The sequence below is a fragment of the Setaria italica genome, chromosome I (genome assembly GCF_000263155.2).
Source record: "Setaria italica strain Yugu1 chromosome I, Setaria_italica_v2.0, whole genome shotgun sequence".
NCBI lineage: Eukaryota > Viridiplantae > Streptophyta > Magnoliopsida > Poales > Poaceae > Setaria > Setaria italica.
Genome location: NC_028450.1, coordinates 30310552 through 30331934, shown reverse-complemented (window position 1 = coordinate 30331934; position 21383 = coordinate 30310552). Strand labels below are relative to the sequence as shown.

The 21383-nt window shown below is 43.3% G+C and overlaps 3 protein-coding genes across 3 annotated transcripts; all 3 read left to right on the top strand.

Moving 5' to 3' along the window:
* Positions 1–932: 932 nt before the first annotated feature.
* LOC101785026 (probable protein phosphatase 2C 21) lies at positions 933–5465 on the top strand. Its single transcript, XM_004955009.2, has 10 exons — positions 933–1063; positions 1179–1242; positions 2069–2174; positions 2346–2466; positions 2958–3080; positions 3167–3332; positions 3414–3490; positions 3575–3627; positions 4508–4562; positions 4886–5465. Exons 1-10 carry the CDS (start codon positions 944–946, stop codon positions 5114–5116), a joined length of 1116 nt encoding a protein of 371 aa, XP_004955066.1. The 5' UTR covers positions 933–943; the 3' UTR covers positions 5117–5465.
* Positions 5466–6628: 1163 nt separating this feature from the next.
* Positions 6629–13049, top strand: LOC101766135 (probable protein phosphatase 2C 21). The gene is made up of 11 exons (XM_004952983.4): positions 6629–6778; positions 8707–8830; positions 8959–9022; positions 9813–9918; positions 10048–10168; positions 10668–10784; positions 10895–11060; positions 11150–11226; positions 11303–11355; positions 12105–12159; positions 12430–13049. Exons 2-11 carry the CDS (start codon positions 8723–8725, stop codon positions 12739–12741), a joined length of 1179 nt encoding a protein of 392 aa, XP_004953040.1. The 5' UTR covers positions 6629–6778; positions 8707–8722; the 3' UTR covers positions 12742–13049.
* Positions 13050–13216: 167 nt separating this feature from the next.
* LOC101766543 (probable protein phosphatase 2C 21) lies at positions 13217–19944 on the top strand. The gene is made up of 11 exons (XM_004952984.3): positions 13217–13863; positions 16367–16506; positions 16620–16683; positions 16998–17103; positions 17276–17387; positions 17762–17887; positions 18001–18157; positions 18270–18346; positions 18433–18485; positions 19062–19119; positions 19417–19944. Exons 1-11 carry the CDS (start codon positions 13452–13454, stop codon positions 19612–19614), a joined length of 1503 nt encoding a protein of 500 aa, XP_004953041.2. The 5' UTR covers positions 13217–13451; the 3' UTR covers positions 19615–19944.
* The last annotated feature ends 1439 nt before the right edge of the window (positions 19945–21383 follow it).

Sequence of the window (21383 nt, the reverse complement as noted above, 5' to 3'; positions counted from 1 at the left end):
AGATATTTAGATATTTAGGTGCATAGCAAAATCTATGTATCTAGAAAAGTCAAAACGACCTGCATTTTGGAAACGGAGGGAGTACAAGATTTGGATGGTGCATTCTTGTCCGTCATCATTTCTTTTTCTTCGTTATAGTAGCTCTGAGCGCTGTACATTGCCATATTTGGCCCAGGATTTCCCCCTGTTTGTTGATGATGATCTGCACTGAAGTTAAACAATCTGTTTTGTCCTTGTTCCTGGAATAACAAGTTTTAGTTCATTTTGAGAATTTGACATGTTGAATAGGGTGTCAATATCTTATTCATGGTTCTTGTTTAGGACTGACTGACAACTATCACATTTACAAATTATCTGCTGGAATTTGCTTTGTTTTCTTGGTTTAGAATTTGGTGTAATGATTTAAGACTGCGAAGCTTTTATGTATTTCAGTTGACGGTACAATCTCATCTCATTTTTTGCTATGATTGTCAAATAAGATCTTACGAACAAAGTAAGTTAAATTAATGCGCCGGAATATCATTTATTTCACATGATATAAGCATCCAAAAATGCATCCAGGGCACTTTGGTAGGATCATTTTAAAAATATTCTTGATGCCTCCTCATTAATTCGTGAAATCTGCAATGCCTCTGGACCAAGGATATAACACCTTAAGCGTTGCCTATTTCCAAAAAAAAAAACACCTAAAGCGTTGAACTTGCAATAATGGCAGATCTATATATTTTCTTTCTGTAATCTAATCCAAGCTCTATAGTTCTACATGCAGTAACATCTTTGTTCTAATTATAGTATTTTCAATTCATGATTTATCAAGCTTGCTGAGTATTTATGCAATTTGCAGTGCAGTTTCAGCACACCTATTTCTTCTCTGATTTTTTTAGTGGAGTATTGCTATAATGTTACATTCACACTAGAACGTTTCAGGAAAGCAAACCCGGCTATGGGCGCATCTAGCAGCCGGGATGTTGAAACATCAAGGACTACTGAAGGAGGGGAAAATGTCAGAATCAAGTATGCAGCAGCATCTATGCAAGGTTTTGGTATAGAAATGGAAGATGCTGTGAGTAATCTACTGTTACTTCTAAGATTGTTGGTAGAATTCTTCTGAAGCATCCGATTGATTTTCTAGTAACTGCATGGAAATACTAACCCTAATCTTCGCCCTTATTATGCAGCACACAGTTGTCCCAGATCTAGATCATACCACATCTTTCTTTGGTCTTTATGATGGCCATGGAGGTTTGATCTTGGTTGCCATCTTCTTATAACAAGTTTGCAAATTTTTGTCTATTACCATATCTTATCATGTCAAGCATCAGCTAAATCTGCATGAATTTTTCTTCTGAACAGGCAAATCTCATGGAATTAATTCATAGTCTCTAGAAAACATGGTGGTGTGCATGTGTTTGTTAAATTGTCTGCATGCTCACTTAGTAGATTTTTTTTTGAAGTTGTAGGTTTCATCTCCAGCTTCCATGCTCGTAATACATAAATTTAATGACATTGCATTTTGATATGCTTAGGTGGGGAACCCAAATATGAGTCCTTAGATTGGTATGTTGCTTGATATTTTTTTTATTTAGGCTTCCAGGGTCAAGAGACTTGGCACCTATATCTGAAGGGAGTCTTGAGTTAGAATAAAAGAGTTGTTACATTTGTATATCAATTATTAGATATAGTTATATCTTCAACCGTATAGAGCTGTATGCCTGTATATCAAATAATTGCATTCCAGATTAGCTGCACCAATTGCAAGAGCATTTCAGTTAGTAATGGAAAAAAAGGAATTTACAAGGGTCCAAAATTCACAAAAGGGAATGGAAAGAAAGAGCCATGAGAATAATTATGATAATCACAGTATTATTTCATTGACAAATTCTTGTTTTAGCAATATGTTTGACTGTCAATATTGCTTTCTCTCCTATGAAGCTCTTTCTTTTATTGGCTGTGCCATGAAGTAATGATTAAGCTTCTGAGTACAGTAGGATTCCCTATACGTGTTCAATATGTAGCATTTACTACATAGATAAAATGGCCATACTGAACTGTTTGTGTTCTGTTTCAGGAGATGAAGTAGCACTGCTTTGTGCGAGACTGTTTCATGTTGAGCTCCAGGTCCATCCAAACTATCAGAGCGATCTAGATAATGCAATCAGGAGTGTGTTTTCCAGGTTATTCCTTAGATGATCAATCCTGTAATTCAAATCTTTGGTCCATTTGTTCTGTCCTTTTTTTCCTACTAGGAGTTGAAAGGGCCAACATCGTCTCCATCTTTTTCTTGCATTTTGCATACGCAAAACTGCAAATACGAAATGTGTAATTTGTTTGCTTACTTGTTGCAGAATGGATGAGGTGTTGCAACAATCAAATGTATGGAGAGAATTAGTTAATCCTCCTGGTGGTAGTGGCAATTTTCTACACCGTATCATATGTCCTATTGCTAACCCTTGGTACTGCAAAACGGTAATATGTCAATTCCTGAATGTTATTTAAGTATACATCTGTTGAATAATTTGGTCAAAGCTTTATCTATTGAATATTATGCATAATATTATCTGTAGAAGGAACTGAAAGGATGGGTATGATATGGAGGATCTCGCTCTTTCCGAAGATGTGCTTTGAAGTTGGAAAACATATATTTAACTACCTAGATTCAATTAGATGTTATATGATTATATCTAGTGCCTGGTTTACTAAGTTGCAGGCCAAAAATATTGTTAGGTTCTCATTGCAGCTTAGTTGTTATCCTACTACACAGCTAAGGTATCACCGGAGATATCACCTTTTTGTTTGGGCTCATCATTTCTTTAATATACTATAGGCACACAGAAAAAATACAACACCCTAACCTCGGAGTTTTTTCCAAGCCTATTCCTTGCTATGCGTTTCTTTCATAAGATTACCATTTTATAATTGTCTGTTTTATACATCACTTTGTGTCTTTTTATCCTCAGGAAACTCCTTATATACCACCACAGAATACAGGAAGCTCAGCAAGTGTAGCTGTCATTAGAGGCAACCGGGTCATTGTTGGAAATGTTGGAGATTCTCATTGCGTAGCCTCAAGGGATGGCCAGGTGAATGATTTGTTTCTTGTCAAATGTTATAACAAATGCATTCAAGTGGTGACTGAAAATTATGCTTGTTTCCACTGCATCAAAAGGCAATTCAATTATCCACTGATCACAAACCACGCCATCGGTGTGAAATACGGAGAATACAAAGAGCAGGAGGAAAGATAGACATTGATCAGCATGTTGTGAGAGAAGCAGGACGAGTGATTGGCTTCACTGTCTTTAGAGGAATGCTAGCCACCTCCAGGGCAATTGGTATAGTCTTTACCTGTTTTCCTTTTGTCACTTTGTATGTAATATAATGCACTGGAATTGATGTCTATGCTTACAATTCAGGTGATTTTGTATTCAAGCAGAACAAGAGTTTGCCTCCTGAAGAACAAATTGTGATATGCAACCCAGACATTCGCAATGTGAGTGTGAACAAAGTTATTTTTAGCAGAACACAAATTTGTTGTTGGTGCGATCTGATGGGAAATGGCATGTTTCATTCTTAGATGGAGATAACCAATGATATCGAGTTTCTTGTCATAGCAAGTCGTGGTATATGGTAAGTCCTCAGCTAAAGATAAGTAGATAACAGAACTGAATTATGCCAGTTAATTTTCTTTTCTCCTAGGTGCAAAAAAGAATGCAGAACATATAAAGTCCACATGTCAGCTAGTAGCTTGCATTCTCGTTTCCTCTCAGTAGTTTTAATTGGGTCTAAGACAGTAGTGTTAATCCACAATGATCTATAAATTTTCGTTCATTTAATTGTATGCAGCTTAAACTGGTTTCTTTCGAGGCCACCTATACTTTTGCATGGTTTCTGGAGTAGGTATATTTTAATGACTGTGGAGAGCTCTAAGTTACCACGAGAAAGAAATGTTTTCCAATCCCTATGTTAGCCAGTGCTTCCTATTATCATTGAACATCATGATTTGTTATTTGCTAAGCTTAGCTAGCTGAAGATGATAGGTCAAACATATTTGATTTGTTCTGTAAGACCTTTCTTCAGGAAGCCTCTAGATTTTGGGCCAGAATTCAGATGTAGGCAGTAAAAATTGTGCAGTAGGATATTCTTTTGCCCACAGTTATATGCTCAAATGGGAGAGTGATAATAGTACAATATTGAACTCAAGTTTACCGCAATCTTCTATATAGCTCATGAAAAACCTAGAGTCGTAGACAGTTGGAGCTCGTGGTGAAGAACAACACAACAGAGGATGGGTTTTTGTACTGATCTTCTCAATTTTCCATTCTTCCTTTATGTGAGCTTCAGAGCTTGGAACATGTAACAACCTTTCTTTCCTTCTGAAATGAGAAAGCAGAGACCACCTGCCTTTTTGCCCCAAAAAACCTAGCCAGTAGTATCCAATGCATATCGGATATGATTTTGTTTAATCCCTATGCTAATGTTGTGTGCCTCTTGTTTTCTTTTTGGGCAGGGCATCTTTGACATGTCAGGATGTTGTTGATTTTGTACGCGAGGAGTTTGAATACGTGAGTTTTTTCCCTCATCTTTTCTGTCTGTCATGCTGTAGTGATACATGAAAGGAAATTCCCGACCGGATGAAGCAACTTTTACTGGGCACAAGTAACAGTTTACCACTGAACATATGTCCCATACCTAAGAGATTAATATCTGAAGTCTACACTTGAGAGCACATCATGTTTTGAATCTATGTTTCTTTTTTTGGGGGAGAATCTATGTTTCTTTTGCTGTCGCAGTTTTGTTGCCCCTGCTATTTTTTTTAAAAAAATAAGTTTTAAGAGTTGATGGAAAAATTGTTGCCCTGAACATGCACTTTGTTTGTCTGACTCAGGGAGTGACTGACCTGCGCGTCATCTGCGAGAGGCTCTTGCGCTACGCCCAGCCGACGGTTTTCGACATGACCGTCATACTGATCCAGTTCAAGCACGACGCCCCTGATGACGCCGAGGAGACCGAGGAGGACAACGACAACCAGGAGATCAAGTCTGATGCCAGCGACGGCCAGGAGATCAAGCTTGCAGCCAGCGACGAGGAGCAGCGGCCCTTCGCTCCGAACGGCTAGACAATACCAAGAGCGCTTGAGATCGTGAGAAGTAAGCAGAGAGCATAAAACCAACGGTATTAGCCGAACTACGGCAGAGTTTTCATTTGGGTCCTGAGAAGGGGGAATAAAAGCTCTCCTGGGATTTTGCAGGTTTTCTAGACAGTGCTGGTTACTTTTTTACCCTGGTCAAAGACAGCGAGGGTAGATGATATATCCGTTGGTTTTATGCTACTGCGTAGTAGGATGATAACATTTTAGTGCCCTTTCTCTCTTATTACTCGAGTCGAGTAGTGTCTTCTGCCGTGCTGTGGGTACGTTCCAGAGCAGATTTTGCTTGATAATCTGAATTCTGAGGTTGGATCTTGAACTTGAAGGTTCTTAAACGAGTTATTACTAACACTGCTTCGTATGTTAGTTTTTGTAAGTATGTTCTGATACATCTGATCTGAGTTATAGGTAAATTTGATGGTCAGTTCATGTCAGGCATTTGATTTGGCTCCAAACAAAGGGGGTGTTTGGGAGGCTCCTGTCACATCCGATGTTTAACACTAATTAGGAGTATTAAATATAGTCTAATTACAAAACTAATTGCACAACTTCTAGGCTAAATCGCGAGACGAATCTATTAAGTCTAATTAGTCCATGATTTGACAATGTGGTGCTACAATAACCATTCGCTAATGATGAATTAATTAGGCTTAATAGATTCGTCTCACGATTTAGCTTATAAGTTCTGCTATTAGTTTTATAATTAGCTTATGTTTAGTCCTTCTAATTAGTATCCGAACATTCGATGTGACAGGACTAAACTTTAGCACCTGCTATCCAAACACCCCCAAAGGGAAATTGAAGCTGTGAAAGCAATGCATCATGCATGGGATACTTGAATTGAACTAGCCCGATCCACGACGAGAGTTACTTGCTTTACCCGAGGCCCAATGGCCCATCTTTCTTCTGTCCGAGTTTTACACGTGGAGTCAAAGAGCCTCGTGGCCCATCGACCGACCCACTCCACCAAACTCCCAATCCAATCTGCGGGGCGGCGGCGTTAGCTCCGGCCTCCGGCCATGGTGGAGGCTCCACCAAACGCCCAATCCAATCTGCGGGGCGGCGGCGTTAGCTCCGGCTTCCGGCCATGGTGGAGGCTAGGCAGGGGAAGGTGGCGGGGAGGGTGAGCCTGAACCCGAACCCTGCGGCGGCGTTCGCTTCGGCCACGGCGGACGCCGGGTTAGGAGATTTCAGCGGCGTCGGTCGGCCCAGTGCGACGGCGTCGGCGCCTCCGCGGTCGAGAAATGAGACGGCTGCCTCTGCCTGTAGCCAGGAGCCCAGGAAGCGCCGGGAAATCCGGAATCCCTGCTTCCCTTACGTCACGCGGGGCCCGCGCTGCGGTCGAGGCAGCCAATCACGGGCGCCCACCTGGACGCCAGCTGTGCCGGCCGGCCAGGGCGAGGCGCGTCACATGTGGACTGCCCGACCCCACACTGGGCCTTCCTCGAGCGTCCGATCCTGCGCGGGCGTCGATCGGACGGACGAGTCGCGCCCCGGGCCACGGAAACGAGAGCCTGCGTCGTGCGAAGCCGGTGGCGTGGTGCGGTTCGCTGCATGCTTATAGCGCAACCGCTTTTGCTTCGCAGGAGCAGAGGAGCAGCAGGCAGCAGTGGAAAAGGTGAAGCCGTGAAGGTGAGATCGGCCTCTCCCTCCCCACCCTCCTCTTCGCGTTCCTCCGCCTCCATCTCCTCTCCCCCAAACCCCTGTGAGATTCCTCGATCGCTTCAATCCTGCTCTGATTGAAGCGTCCCGTTGCATGTTGTTTGTTGGTGTGCTGCTGCTCGTGCTCTTCTTCTCGTTGTTCTCGATGCACTGCGATTTTGGCTCCGCGTTCCTTCTCAATCTGGATGTACTTTTGCGGGGGTTTACTCCTCTTCGATCGAGCTCTGCGTTGGCGTGGTCGCACCCGTGCTTTTGCTGCTGCCGTTTGCTTTTGGTTTGGTGGGGGGTTTTTGTTGGAAGAGAATGGGGAGGCTGACGAGCACCGATAAACCCATGGTGACCTCTGCTTCGCCTCTCCTCCTCGGTTTCGCCTTCTCTGGCGCTTGAGCGCACCCATCCGCTCGCCGCTGCTGTTTTTGTTTCGACGGGACCAGCATTTCGCTGTTGCTGCTGCCGTTGATTTCGAAGTTGGTGGTGGTGGTTTTCCTTGGAGGAGAGGTAGTAGTACTACTTCCCAGGTGATCGATCCCAGTTTTGTCTCTCTTCTCTGACGCGATGCTCGTGATTTTAATCGCAATCCATTTCGCTATATGGATGCCTCTTGTTGTAGTCCCTGATTCTCGCAAGGACCAGCGTGCGTATCGCAATTCGCAACCAGGAGAAATCTGTTCGTTGCCTCGTTTGCCGTATTTTTTACTCGTTTGTTTACTAGTTTGTGCCCCCAGTTTTGGTGCCTTTCAGAAGTGGAAATTTCTGCATGTGGATGGCTCTTTTCTTTTCTGATGACGTGAGGATTTGTACCGCCGTTCCTCGATTCCTCTTGCTCTTTGCTGCTTCCTTGATGCTAGTGGGACCTCGGGAGCTCCATGTTCATGATCCCAGCCCGTCCTCCGTCTCTTCCTTGTTTCTTGCTTTAATTCCTAGGCTGGTGTGCTGATTAGGAGTCTTTTTGTCGCTCTTTACATACTCAACGATGTGCTACTGCTGTCTGTTCGATCTTTATGTGGGGCGATGGAACAGTGACCTCTGCATGCTTTGCTCCCTGTTAGTGAAACTGTTGTTTGATTTTCTCGTATCAGAGGTTTCTGTTCCTTGATGCGGGTTATTTCTTCCAGATCGAGTGACTGGTCATTACAAGATTTGGATGGTGCCTTCTTACCGGTGATCGATTTTTTCTCTCTGTTATACTAGTCCAGGACGGTGTGAATTGTCATTTTTTGGGCCAGGATTTTAACCTGTTTAATTATTCTTGGTTGATGATAGTATGAACTACAAATTTCAACCATCTCTTCTTGCGAAAAAAGGAGTTCATTGTGAGAATTTGATGTGTTGAACAGGGTGTCCATATCTTATTCATGGTTCTTGTTTAGGACTGACTGAAACCTAATTTTCTGCTAGTCTTCACTTTCTGTCTCGGTTTATAATTTGCTGTGATGATCTAAGACTGAAATTTTATGTATTTTTGTTGACAGTAAAATTTTAATTCATTTTATTTTGCTATGATCTTAGGAGCAAAAGAATCTACATAAATGCACCTGATTATGGTTACTTTCGCATAATATAAACATAAAAAATACATTCAGGGCATGTATCTATCATTTCAAAAATATTCTTGGTGCTCCTCATTAATGCTTGAAAATTAGAGGGCCATTGTACCTAGATATGACCACTTAATTGTCGAACTTCTAGTAGTGGCATATCTATATATTAAATTTTGTAGTCTAATCCTAGTTCTACATACAGTAACATGTTTATTCTAATTATATTTTAATTCATGTTTTATCAAGCTCTTTGAGTATTTATCCTTATCCGCAATGCAGTTTCAACACACTTTGTTTCTTCTCTCGTTTGTTAGTGGAGTATTTCTATAATGTTATATTCACAGTAGAAACTTTCAGGAAAACAAACCCTGCTATGGGTGCATCTAACAGCCGGCATGTATCAACAACTGGAGGAGAAAATGTCAGAATCAAGTTCGCAGTATCATCTGTGCAGGGTCAGAATGATAAGATGGATGATGCTGTGAGTAATCTACTGGCCCTTCTAAATATTATTGGGAGAGTACTTTTAAAGTATCTGATTGACTTTCTAGTAACTGGAGTGAAATACTAATCCTAATATTCCTCATATTTACCATTCTTATTCTGCAGTATGCACTTGTCCCAGATCTAGACCATGCCACATCTTTCTTTGGTCTTTATGATGGCCATTCAGGTTTGATCCTGATTGCCATCTTCTTATATTAAGTTTCCAAACATGTCTTCTATTACCATAACTTATCATGTCAAGCATCAGTTAAATCCTCACAGTATTTTCTTCTCAATGAGGAACTCTCAAGGAATTAATTCATAATCCTCTAGAAAACGTTGGTAGTGTGCATGTGTTTGTTAAATTGTCTGCATGCTCTCTTTGGATATTTATTATTAAACTTGTAATTTTCATATTCAGGTTCTATGCTCATAATACCCAGTGCTTTAATGATAGTACCATTTGGCATGCTTAGATGAACCTAATTATGAATCCTTAGAGCTGGTGTATAGCTTGATATTTTTTATTTAGGCTTCATGATTAAGATACTTGGCATCTACCTCTGGTAAGGGAGGGTAAATTAGAAGAAAAGAGTTGTTGCAGCTGTTTATTAGCTATAGTTATATTTTCAGATTAGCTGCGCAAATTGCACAGTTTATTAGCTAGTTTATGGAGCTGTATAGAAAACAAATTTTTATTCCACATTAGCTGCGCCAATTGCACAGGCAATTCAGTTAGTTATGGAAAAAGTGGGGGAATTACAAGGAATAAAAATTCACGAAAGGGGCTGGAAAGAAGTCCTCATGAGAAATATGTTGTCCAATGTATGCTCTCTCCTATTAAGCCATTTCCTTTTTTTGGCCATGCCATGAAGTGATGATTAAGCTTCGCATAGCAATACTCATCCAATAGGTAGCATTTTACTACATTAGTGAGATAAAATGACCATACTGAAATGTTCTTTTTCCTGTTTCAGGACCTGATGTAGCACTGCTTTGTGCGAGACTGTTTCATATTGAGCTTCGCGTCCATCCAAACTATGAGACCAATCTAAATAATGCAATGAGGAGTGTGTTTTCCAGGTTCATTGGTTGTCTCCTTTTTGTACGATAGGAGTTGAAAGGGCCAATGTGGTCTCCATCTTACTCTTGCATTAGTTGCATACACGAAATTGCAAATATGAAATACGTAATGTTGCCTTCTTGTTGCAGAATGGATGAGCTGTTGCAACAATCAAATGAATGGATGGAATTAGTTATTCCTGCTGCTAGTAGAAATTGGATAAGGCGTCTCATAAAAGCTATTGTTATTGACACTTTGCACTGCAAATGGGTAAAATATCAACTCCTGAATGTTATTTAAGCATGCAGCGGTTCAAGAAGTTAGTCAAAGCTTTTTATGTTGAATATTTTGCATAATATATCTGTAAAAGGAACTGGAAGGATGGGTATGATATGGGCAGTATTTTGTTCTTCCTCAAGATGTGCTTTGGAGTTGGAAACAATTTATTTAAGTACCTAACCTAGCTTCAATTAGATGTTACAACTATGCTTGGTTTACTGAATTGGATGCCAAAATCGTGTTTGAGAAAAAAAAAGTTGGAGGCCAAAAGGTTTCTTATTAGGTTCTGAGTCCACCTTGGTTGTTATCCAACTCCCCAGTTTAAGGTATCACCGGAGAGATCACTTTTCTGTTTGAGCTCAATATTGCGTGATCCATTACCACAGCCCCACCACCCCTCAAGTTTTTCCAAGCCTCTTCCTTGCTATCCCTCTCTTTCATAAGATTTTATAATTGCAGTTTCATCCATCACTTTGTGTTTCATCCTCAGGGATATATACCACCACAAAATTTAGGATGCTCAGCAACTGTAGCTGTTGCTAGAGGCAGCCGAGTGACTGTTGGAAATGTTGGAAGTTGTCGTTGTGTAGCCTCAAGGAATGGTCAGGTGAATGATTTGTTTCATGTCAAATTTTGGCTATAACTATTATATCATTTTCATAACAAATGCATTCAGGTGGTGACTAAAAATTATGTTCGTTTCCATTGTATCAAAAGGCAATTCAGCTATCCACCGATCACATACCAAGGAATCGGGGTGAAAGACGGAGAATTCAAAGAGCAGGAGGAACGTTAGAATTGGATAAGTACGTTGCGGTGGAAGCATTACGAGGGCCTGGCTACAGGGCATATCGAGGAATCTTAGCCACCTCCAGAGCGATTGGTATAGTCTTACTCTTACCTGATTTCCTTTTGTCATTTGTATGTAATATATTGCACTGAAATTGATCTCTATGCTTGCTTACGATTCAGGTAGTTTTGTATTCAAGCAGAACAAGAATTTGCCTCCTGAAGAACAATTGGTGATATGCAATCCAGATATTCACTCTGTAAGTGTAAACAAAGTTGTCTTTAGCAGAGTACAGATTTGTTTTGTTGGGAGCTATCTGATGATTTCGTTGTTAGATGGAGATAACTGATGATGTCGAGTTTCTTGTCATAGCAAATTGTGGTGTATGGTAAGTCCTTAGTGAAAGATAACAGAAGTGAATTGTCAGTTAATTTTCCCATAGGTCGACAAATTAATGTAGAACACAAGTGCACATGTTAGTAGCTTGCATTCATGTTTAAGTTTTAATTGTATTTATCCAGAGGGATTTGTACATTTTTCGTTCAGTTAACAGTATGCTGCTTAAACTGGTTTCTTTTGGGGAATATACTATTACCATCATCATACTTTTGCACGATTTCTCTGGAGTAGGTATATTTTAAGCTGTTTACATGTAACTACCATGGAGAGGTCGAAGTTACCACGCGAAATAATTTTTCCATTCCCTATATTAGCTAGTGATTCCTGATATCATTGAATCATGATTTGCTTGGCTTGGCTTAGCTGAAGACGACAGGTCAAATATATTTGATTTGCTCTGTTAGAGCTTGCTTCAGGAAACCTCTAGATTTGAGCCTGAATTCAGAGGTAGTAGGTGGTATAAGTTGTGCAATACGATCTGCTTCTGACATAGTTTTATGCTCATATTGGATAATGCTAATGTACAACATTGAACTCAACTTTACTGCGATCTTCTATATAGCCCATGGAACACCTAGCCGGTGAAGAACAATACAACAGAGGATAAGAATAAGGACGATAACTTAGAGTTTTTTACAGATCTTCTCAATTTTCTTTTTTTCTCCTTTATCTGAGATTCAAAGCTTGTGGAGGCAGTGCACCTGACATTATGTGTGCCTCTTGTTTCTTTTCTGGCAGGTTATATATGACATCTCAGGGTGTGGTTGATTTTGTACACGAACAGTTGGGATCCGTGAGTCTTTCACTCATCTTTTCTGTTTGTCATGCTTATATAGTGATACATGAAAATAAATTCCCTACCGAATGAAGCAACCTTTACTGGGCACAACCGCACAAGTAAAAATCTACCTCTGAATTTAGATTACCGTTTGAATTGCTGCCTACACTTGAGAGATCACAACATGTTTTGAACATATATTTCATTTGTTGTCACAGTTTGTTTCCTTGACAGAAAAAACTGTAACCCTGAACATGTGCTTTGTTTTGTCTGTGAGCAATGCAGGGGGAGACCGACCTGCGCGTCATCTGCCAGAGGCTCGTGCGCCGCGTACAGCCGGCGCGTCCCGACGCGACCGCGATGCTGATCCAGTTCAAGCATGCCGCCCCCGACGCCGCCGAGGGGAGCGAGGACAGCGACGACCAGGAGATCAAGTCTGATGCTGGTGATGAGGGGCAGCAGCCCTCCGCTCCGGATCGCGAGACGGTATCAAGAGCGCTCGAGTTCGTGAGAAGCAAGCAGAGAGAGCACAAGGGGGAAAATCTTAGCGGCGCTACTGCACAGAGTTCTTCCTTGAGAAGAAGAATGCCCTCCTAGGATCTTGCAGGTTTTGCTACAGACAGTGCTGGTGAAGTTTTTACGCTTGGTCGAAGACAGAGAGAGTTAGGCCCACTGGTTTTATGCTAATGCGTAGGATGATAACGTCTTAGTGCCCTTCAATTTTTCTCATACTCGAGAAGCGTCTTCTGCTGTGATGGGTACGTTGCAGAGCAGATTTTGCTTGCTGTTCTGAATTCTGCTGTTGGATCTTGAAGGTTCTTAAACGAGTTGATGCTAGCACACGTTTGCAGTATGTTCTGGTATCTCTGAACCGAGTTACTGGTAATTTTGATGGTCATTGTGAAGTGCCATGTCATGCATTTGATTGGGCTCCACAATAGTAGGAGTGATGAAACTCTTGAATTCAAAAGCTAATTACTATATATCGATGAAAATTGAAATTACTATATCCATGAAAATTGAATGATGCAACGTGAATACGTGATGTCCCCCGACCGATTGGGGTTCACCTGGCCTATCTTCTTCCTGGCTCATTCCGACTGACTGACCGACGCCTGGTCCCCTGTTCTCTCGAGCCCTTCCCAATCCAGTCTGCGGGGCTGCGGCGGCCGGCTTGACATCTGACTCAGGCTGCGGCAGTGTTAGTTCCGGCCTCCGGCCAAGGTGGAGGCCGGGCAAGGGAAGGTGGCGGCGGAGGGCGGGTCTGAACTCGAATCCGGCGGCGGCATTCGCTCCGGCCACGGCAGATGGACCCCGCGGCGGCGGTCGGCCCAACCATGGCGGAGGCCGGGAAGGGCAGCGCGGCGCCGGCGGAGCTCGGCCGCGGATCACCGGGAAGCCGAGTCCTCGTCCCCTCCGCGGCGGCGGCCAATCCGGACGCGCCTGCCCCTTCACGCGGTCGCTCTCCAGCAGTGGCGCCCACGGAAGGTCGTGATCCTGTGGGGCCCGCGCGGGGGACATCTCGGCCCCACGGCAAGCGCGCTCGGGAGCGTCCGATCAGGCGCGCCCGGAGACGTGCAGCCAACGGACGGCGCAGATGCGTCCGGGCGACGGACGCGAGTGCTACAAGAGGCTGCGGGGTGCGTTGGCGGCATGCCCGTAGCGCAACCGCTTTTCGCTTCGCAAGAGCAAGAACCAGCAGCGGAGCAAAAGGTGAAGGTGAGATCGGCCTCCCTCCCCTCCCCAACCCCTCTCCCCTCCTCGTCCTGGGGTTTTCTCCGCCCCCTCTCTTCCTCCCCCCAAAACCCCATTCCGCCTCCGACGACGCCCCCGTTGCTCTCTGATCCAAGCGTCCGTCTCCGTTGTGGTTGGCGGTGGCCGCGTGCTGGTGTGTGCCGCTCTTCCTGTTCTTCTCGTTGTTCACGGGGTGCGCCGTGGCGGTTGTTTTTTTCTATCTCGCGCGCGGGGTTTGGGTCCCTTCTGGTGGGGTTTTCCGGGCTCTTGTTCGATCGTGTTCTGCTTTCCTGAGGGGTGCATCCGCGCGTGCGCGTGTTGGTGCTGTTTGGTTTTGAATTCAGTGTGGGTTTTGTTGGAGGGGGAGGCTTGCGAGCGCCCAAAATTCCATGGGGATCCCTGCTCGGCTCTGTTCTTCGATCACACCTGCTTTTGTGCATCCGTCGAGTTCGTTGTTGGTGTTTTTTGGGGGGCGGAATCTTCGTTTTGCTGCTGTTGCTGATGGTGGTGATTTGGTGGCGTGTTGCTGGACTATGCTGTTTTTCCCGTTGTTTTTTTGGTGCGGGCTGCGTGCTGCTTGAAATCAGTGCGTTTTCCCCTTCATTATGATGAATTTTGGGGACCTTTCTCTGGGGTTTTACTAAACCCTCTTCGATCGTGCTTCCATTTCCTGCTGTTGCAGTTGCTTCCGTGCGTCTCTGCTGCTGTTTGGCTTTGACGAAGTTGGAGGTGAACGAGCACCGAGAACCCATGGTGATCTCTCTGTTCGCCTCTGTTCTTCAATCTTGCTTGCTCTTGCGCATTCTTCTGTTGTGGTTTGTTTCTCAGAACCATCCATCTGTCGTTGCTGCTGGTGGGTTTTCTTGGAGGAGAGGCCAACGATCACCTACTACCGTGGTGATCTCTCTGTTGTCTCCTCTTCTCCAACATGGCGCCCTTGATCTCTAATCACCGTCCTTTTCTGTTGATGCCTCTTCCCCCCCTTGTTTCCTGATGCGAATCGCACGGATGTTCTTCACCGTAATCGCAACTCCACATCGCTCGTCTTTCTTATTTCCCTTTTCGCTGTGTACTAGAAGTGGAAAATTGTTCGTTTCAAAAAAAAAAGAAGTGGAAAATTTCCTCATGATACCAATCTGCGAGTCCTTCTGTTTTTCCCTCTCTCTTCACTTTATTTCCCGTTTTGGTGATCTCCAGAAGTGGCAGTTTCCGCACGTGGGGTGTTTGCTTTCACGACGTTAGTTTCGTTTCTCGATTCCTCGAGTTATTGTTGCTGTTCCGTGATTTCTACCCACTTGACGCTACTGGGCGCTCTTGGTTTTTATCGGCATGAGGCTACTGGGCGCTCTTGATTTCTACCCGCTTTAATCTCTTCCTGCCCTGATTTTCTGCGACGTTTTGTGCTAAGAACGTCTTGGTTTCTTGCTTCCTTACGTGGCTTTGCTACTCGATGATGTGATCTCTGTTCGTTCTTGACATTGAGAACGGATGTGCTGTGCAACGGCCAAGAGCGTGTTATCTGCATGTTTCATCCTCTGTTTATGGAGCTACTCTTTTATTCTTGCATCAGAGAGGTCCAAGTTTTTTTAATTCGGTTTCCTTACAACACATCAGGTGACTGTTACGGGGAGATTGAACAGTGCCTTTGTCTTCGTTGCCATATTTTTCTTTGTCACAATAGCGCAGAATGTAGGGTGTTTGCTCTTACCTGTTCTGTGTCATTGTTGAGACAGGATTTTACCTTGATTAATTATCCTTGCTTGATGGTAACGTGCACTGCAATTTTGATAGGCTAGGCTGTCTTTCTTTCTCAAGCAAAAGTTTGGGTCTGGTATGGGTTTTTGATCTAGTGATCGTTTCTTCATGATTCTTGTGTAGGACTAACTGGTTCCACATTGTATAATATCGTAAACTTGCCCGTTTCCATTTTTTTTTGCACTTTGGACTTTGTTGTTGTAATTTTATGATTCCGAAGCTTGTGTAGTTTTATCTACCTTGTTAACAATAAAAACTAGATTCCTTTCACAGTTGCATGTATTTTGTTGACAGTAAAACCATGATTCATTTTTACTATAATTCCCCATTTGGATATTAGGGTACAACATTACACTACTGCACTGAACAATATTATGATTCATATACTCATCCCACAAAGCATATAGGGTAATTTGCCTGGATTGTTTTAAAATATTCCTTGGCATCCGTAATTCATTTCTTGCAAATTATACAGCCCCACTGGTCCAAGAGAATAGCATGTTAAGCGTTGAACTTTGCAATACTGGCATATTGGCATATTTATTTTGCAATTTTATTCGATGTTTACGTACAGTAACATGTTTGTGCTAATCATATTTTGAGTTCATGTTTTGTCAAGCTTTCTCAGTATTTGTGTGATATGTAATGCAGTTTAACAATTATTTCTTCTCTGATTATATATTTTTATTGGTAAAGTATTTCTACATGTTATATTCACAATAGAAATTTTCAGGAAAGCAAACGATCCCTATGGGTGCATCTTTCAGCCAACCGTTTCCTTCGTTGGACAAATGTACTAAAGGAGGAGAAAATGACAGGATTAGTTATGCAACATCAGCTATGCAAGGTCGGGCTGAGACCATGACCGATGCTGTGAGTATTCTACTGGTCCTGAAGATTATCGAGAGAATAGCTCTGCATAAATATATGCTTGACTTGCTAGTAATTTGGGTGAAACACTAACCCTTACCCTTCTTATTCTGTAGCGTGCAGCTGTCCCAGATCTAGATGACCTCACATCTTTCTTTGGTGTTTATGATGGCCATGGAGGTTTGATCTTGATTGGCATCTTACAACAAATTTCCAAACATGTCAGCTATTAGCACAACTGATCGCTTGTAGTTTTGGTTAAACTCTTAGAAAATTCATAATAGGCTAGAAAATATAGATTGAGCTTTTCTAAATTGTCTTCATGCTGGTTTTGTCATTTAAATATCGATGCTTTTCGTCAAAAGAAACTATCGTTGTTCTTTAAGCTTGTTGAAAAAGTAGTATGATTAGCCCCGCAGTTTTTCAATAGGATAGGCAGCATTTACTACAGCAGTTAGATAAGTAGACGCACTGAGCTGTTTATTTTCTTTCAGGAGCTTCAGTAGCATTGTTTTGTGCAAAACAACTTCATATTGAGCTTCGCAACCATCAAGACTATCAAGCCAATCTGCCTGATGCTATGCGGAGCGTGTTTTTTAGGTTAGACTGTTGACTGATACTGTGATCCAAATCATGGGTTACATTACACTAGTTCTGTCCATTTTCTGCTCTCGATGTTGAAATGGCCAATATTTTGTCTATCTTACTCATAGTTGCATTTGCTACATGTTCCAATACTAAATATGTGACTGCTGCTGCCTACTTGTTGCAGAATGGATGAGCTGCTGGAACTATCAGATGAATGGAAGGAATCACTGCGTCCTGCTACTAGTAACAATCTGATGCAGTCTCTCAGAGCTCTTTGTTGTGTGCCCAAAATTAAGGTAATGATTGTTCTTTAAGCATACATATGTAGAAGTGATTAATTTAAACTTGAGCCATAGGATATTGTGCATATTATTATATGCATCATAAATATGATATGCATTGTTCTATGCTAAAATATGATTTGGAGGATATATTGTTCAGTTCCCATTGAACCTTGTTTGTTACCCTACTGCCTGAAGTAAGGTTTTACCTCAGATATCACCTATTCAGGTCCTGGCTACATGATCTTGTTCATATTGCCTTTTTTTTACCGGGAATATAAAAGATACCTTTTCTGTGGGGGTGTTTGGAACCACAATTCGCAATCCCTTAATTTCTTAAGATTTTAGTATTATCTGTCAATGAATCATTTTGAATATTTTTTCTCCAGGAAACGGACCCTTACGTACCACCACAAGAGACAGGAAGCACAGCATGCGTAGCTGTCATTAGAGGCCACCAGATCATTGTTGGAAATGTTGGTGATTCTCGTTGTGTAGCCTCAAGGAATGGTCAGGTGTGTGATTTGTTTTCTTGTCAAATGTCTAGCTGAACCTTACCCCTGCATCCTCTTTTTTCATAATAGATGCATTTCACGTGGTGTCTAATTGCTATTCTTGTTTCCATTAGGCAATTGTTTTATCCGCCAATCACAAACCACTGAACCAGACTGAAAGAAACAGAATTCAAGCAGCAGGCGGACAAGTACTCAGGGATCCTACAGCAGAAGGGAAACGGGCGGGTGTCCCTGGGATTAATGGAAGGTTAACCGTCTCCAGAGCGATTGGTATAGCCTTTTTCTAATTTTCTTTTGCTCTGCTGTATATAATCCACTTTTTAGGGGACAAAGTAGGACATTGTGTATAATCTATTTCACTTTTTTTTTTGCTTCTTTTCAGGTGATTTCGCATACAAGCATAAAAGTGGTTTGACTCGTGAACAACAAATGGTGACCTGTGAGCCATCAGTTCGCAGTGTAAGTGTAATTAAGTTGTTTTAGGGAGTACTTGTACAAGGTTTTCTGCATGTGATCTGATGGAACAATGACCTTTTCTTTGTTAGTTGGATATAACCCATGATGTTGAGTTCCTCATTGTAGCAACTGATGCTATCTGGTAAGTCCTCAGTGCAAAATAATAACAGAAGTGGCTATTTTTTCTCTCTTCTAGGTTTAAGAGTTAACACAGAATATGTTGGCTCTTTCATGACATTTTGTAGCTTGCACACTTGTTTCGTCTAAGACATTAGTATTTATTTTGCTTCAATTAAGCTGCGTGCAGCTAGGACTGGGTTCTCTTGAAGCTGAGCTACCTGCCTCTTCATTTTCTTATGATTTCTCGTATGGGAGGATTTTAAGTTGTTGTTTGTAATTTCCCTGAAGAGTTAAACTTCGTGATTTGTTATGTGATTTAATCTGTGGTAACTTGCTTCAAGGAACCTCAGACCATGTCAGTTTTGGGGGAATGTAGCTGCTTAGCTGGTACAACAATAGGAATTGAGCTAAGTTTTAGAATACTCCAGATTTTTGCTTTAGAATTCTACTAAGATGAGAGAATATTAATGACAAAGTAGTAAGTTCAACTTTGATGCAAGCCTGCAATCTGCCATGTAGGTTATGTGCACGAATTTGTTGTTTTTATTATTTAATTTTTATGGCCATGCTAAAATTGCAACTCTCGTTCTTTTGGCAGGGATACTATGATGACTAGTCAGGGTGTGGTTGATCTTGTATGCCACTACATAAGAAATGTGAGTTCTTTGCCCTCATCTTGTTTGCTAGACATGACAGTGATACCTTAGAATCTCCATTTTATCTGGTGCATACAGAATGTCTCTTCTTAAAGATAGCAACATTTACTATTGAACACACGTAAAACATTTGTAGTTTTACTTCCTGGGAGATGAACACTTTATGGTCTACATTTGAGAGAATAGCATGTTTAATAATAGTTTTCTATTATAGTGTTTTGTTCTCTTGAAGCAATTTTTTTGCCAGAATTGTTTTGCCCCATTGCCTTCAACATGTGCTTTCTGTCATCCACGCAGGGGGTGAATGATCGTGCCATCTGTGAGCAGCTTTGTCAACGTTCCCTGAAGTCGTTGGACAACTCGACTGTCATACTGGTTCGGTTCAATCCCCTCAGTAGGCTTCCTCCTCCCCTTCCCAAGAACGTCCCCCTGGGGGCTCTACTGGAAGAGGATGAGGAACTTGAGGGCGGCGAAATGGCGCTCCTCCTTGGGTAATGATGATGATGAGATATGGGAAGTATGATGGTAGCTGCACAGAGTCTTGAGTTTCGGGTTCAGAGAAGAAAGCTCCCTGGGTTTTGGAAGTTTTGCTACAGTATGCCGTCTGATTTCCTTTTTTCCGTCTTTAAGATAGACAGGGTTTTTGCAATGCCACTGCATAGAGCGTAATCGGTGTAGCTGTTTCCTCGTACAATAGTCTTAATGCTGATGTCTGGGTACGTTCCAGTGGAGATTTTGCTTGAGAGCCACTTGAATCCACGCACTTTGTTGTCCTCATCTCTGAATCCTGGAGATGCTTAATCCAGTTACTGGTACAGTTTATAAGTTCCTTGTTGCACTTAATACTTGTTTGTGCTAGCCATGCTGTATGCTATGGTTATCTGAATCCTGCACATCTAAAGTGCATTCTGTGACGAAGCCATCTGAAATGGTAAGTGGGCAACTGGCCACTGTTGGTTTTGTCTCTAGCCAGCGGTCATGCCTGAACTTTAGCTGGTCTGAAACAGTTCAGCATGAAGGTAGCAAAATAAGGGAGTGATAGGCCGATAGCAGAAGTCATGCTGAGCGAAGCTGCCACATGAAATGTTTTCTGCAATGATCTGAACCTCCGTTTCATGGGTCAGTGGTCTGAACTTGATGCTGGGCTCGGACGACGGCCACCGTGCAGCTGCCGGTCGGGGAACCCTTCATCTATCTAGCAAGGCGCGGCCTTCTACGTATGCGCGCTCTGCAAATTTTCGGAGACAACGGCGCTGTTGCTAGCAGCGGCAGATCATGCGAAGGCGTGGAAAGAATCGGACTTCAGACAGGGAGAAAACAGAACTGGAAAAAAAAAAGGAACTTCTGAGTTGTGCTGAACTGAACAGCACTCTCGGATGCTTAATCGAGTGAATTGGTGTTTTGCACTTCATAACTTTCGCATTGCGTTTATGGTTTGTTTGTGGCAGCTTATCCGAAGATGCTGTCATCTCCGATTCCTGAAATGCGTACTGCTGGCGAACCCATCTGCTAAATCAGTCTGCCGCACTGCTGATTTCGTCTGAACCACAGCCAGGGTCATGGTCTCTGACGATCGCCGGCGTTTTGCCGCGCGGCCAGCTGCGGACGCGCGCTTGCACAACGCCGCGGCAAGCTCCGAAAACTTGCTAGCAGCGGCGGCCGGCCGGCGTTTCATCCGTTGCGCCGTGCGGAAACGGAAGCGGGGGAAAAGGATCGGACAGCGGAAGAAACGGAGCTTCAGGTCGGTTGGCCAGCATTGCGGCACGACGCGGGTTCCAGTTGCAGCCTCCAATTCGGAATCCTGAGACCGACTCGGACTCGCCCAACTCGGTGCATAAATAGTTGGGCGCGGGCAGCGCAATGACCCATTGGCTCGCGCTCTATTCGCCCGCCACCGCCACCACTCTGCCGCCAGGCTATCGTGCATTGTGCTCCGGCATCCGAACGCAATGGACGCATTCATCTCGCGCCCGCTCTCCCGTCTCGCTCCGCCGCCCGGCTTCGAACCCTCCACCTGCGGCCGCGGCGGCGCCATGATGCACACCAACCCCTTCAGCCTCGGCCTTGACATCGCGCTTCCTTCGCCTGCCGGCTTCGGGCCTTTCTCCGGCGGCGGCGGCCCCGTGCACGCGCTGCGCGGCGATCCCTCCAGCTTCGGCTTCGATCCTTACTCCGGCGCCGCCGCCGTGCACGCGCTGCACGGCAATCCATTCAGCTTCGGCTTTGATAGTTTCTACGGCGGCGCCGCCTTGAACGTGCCGCGC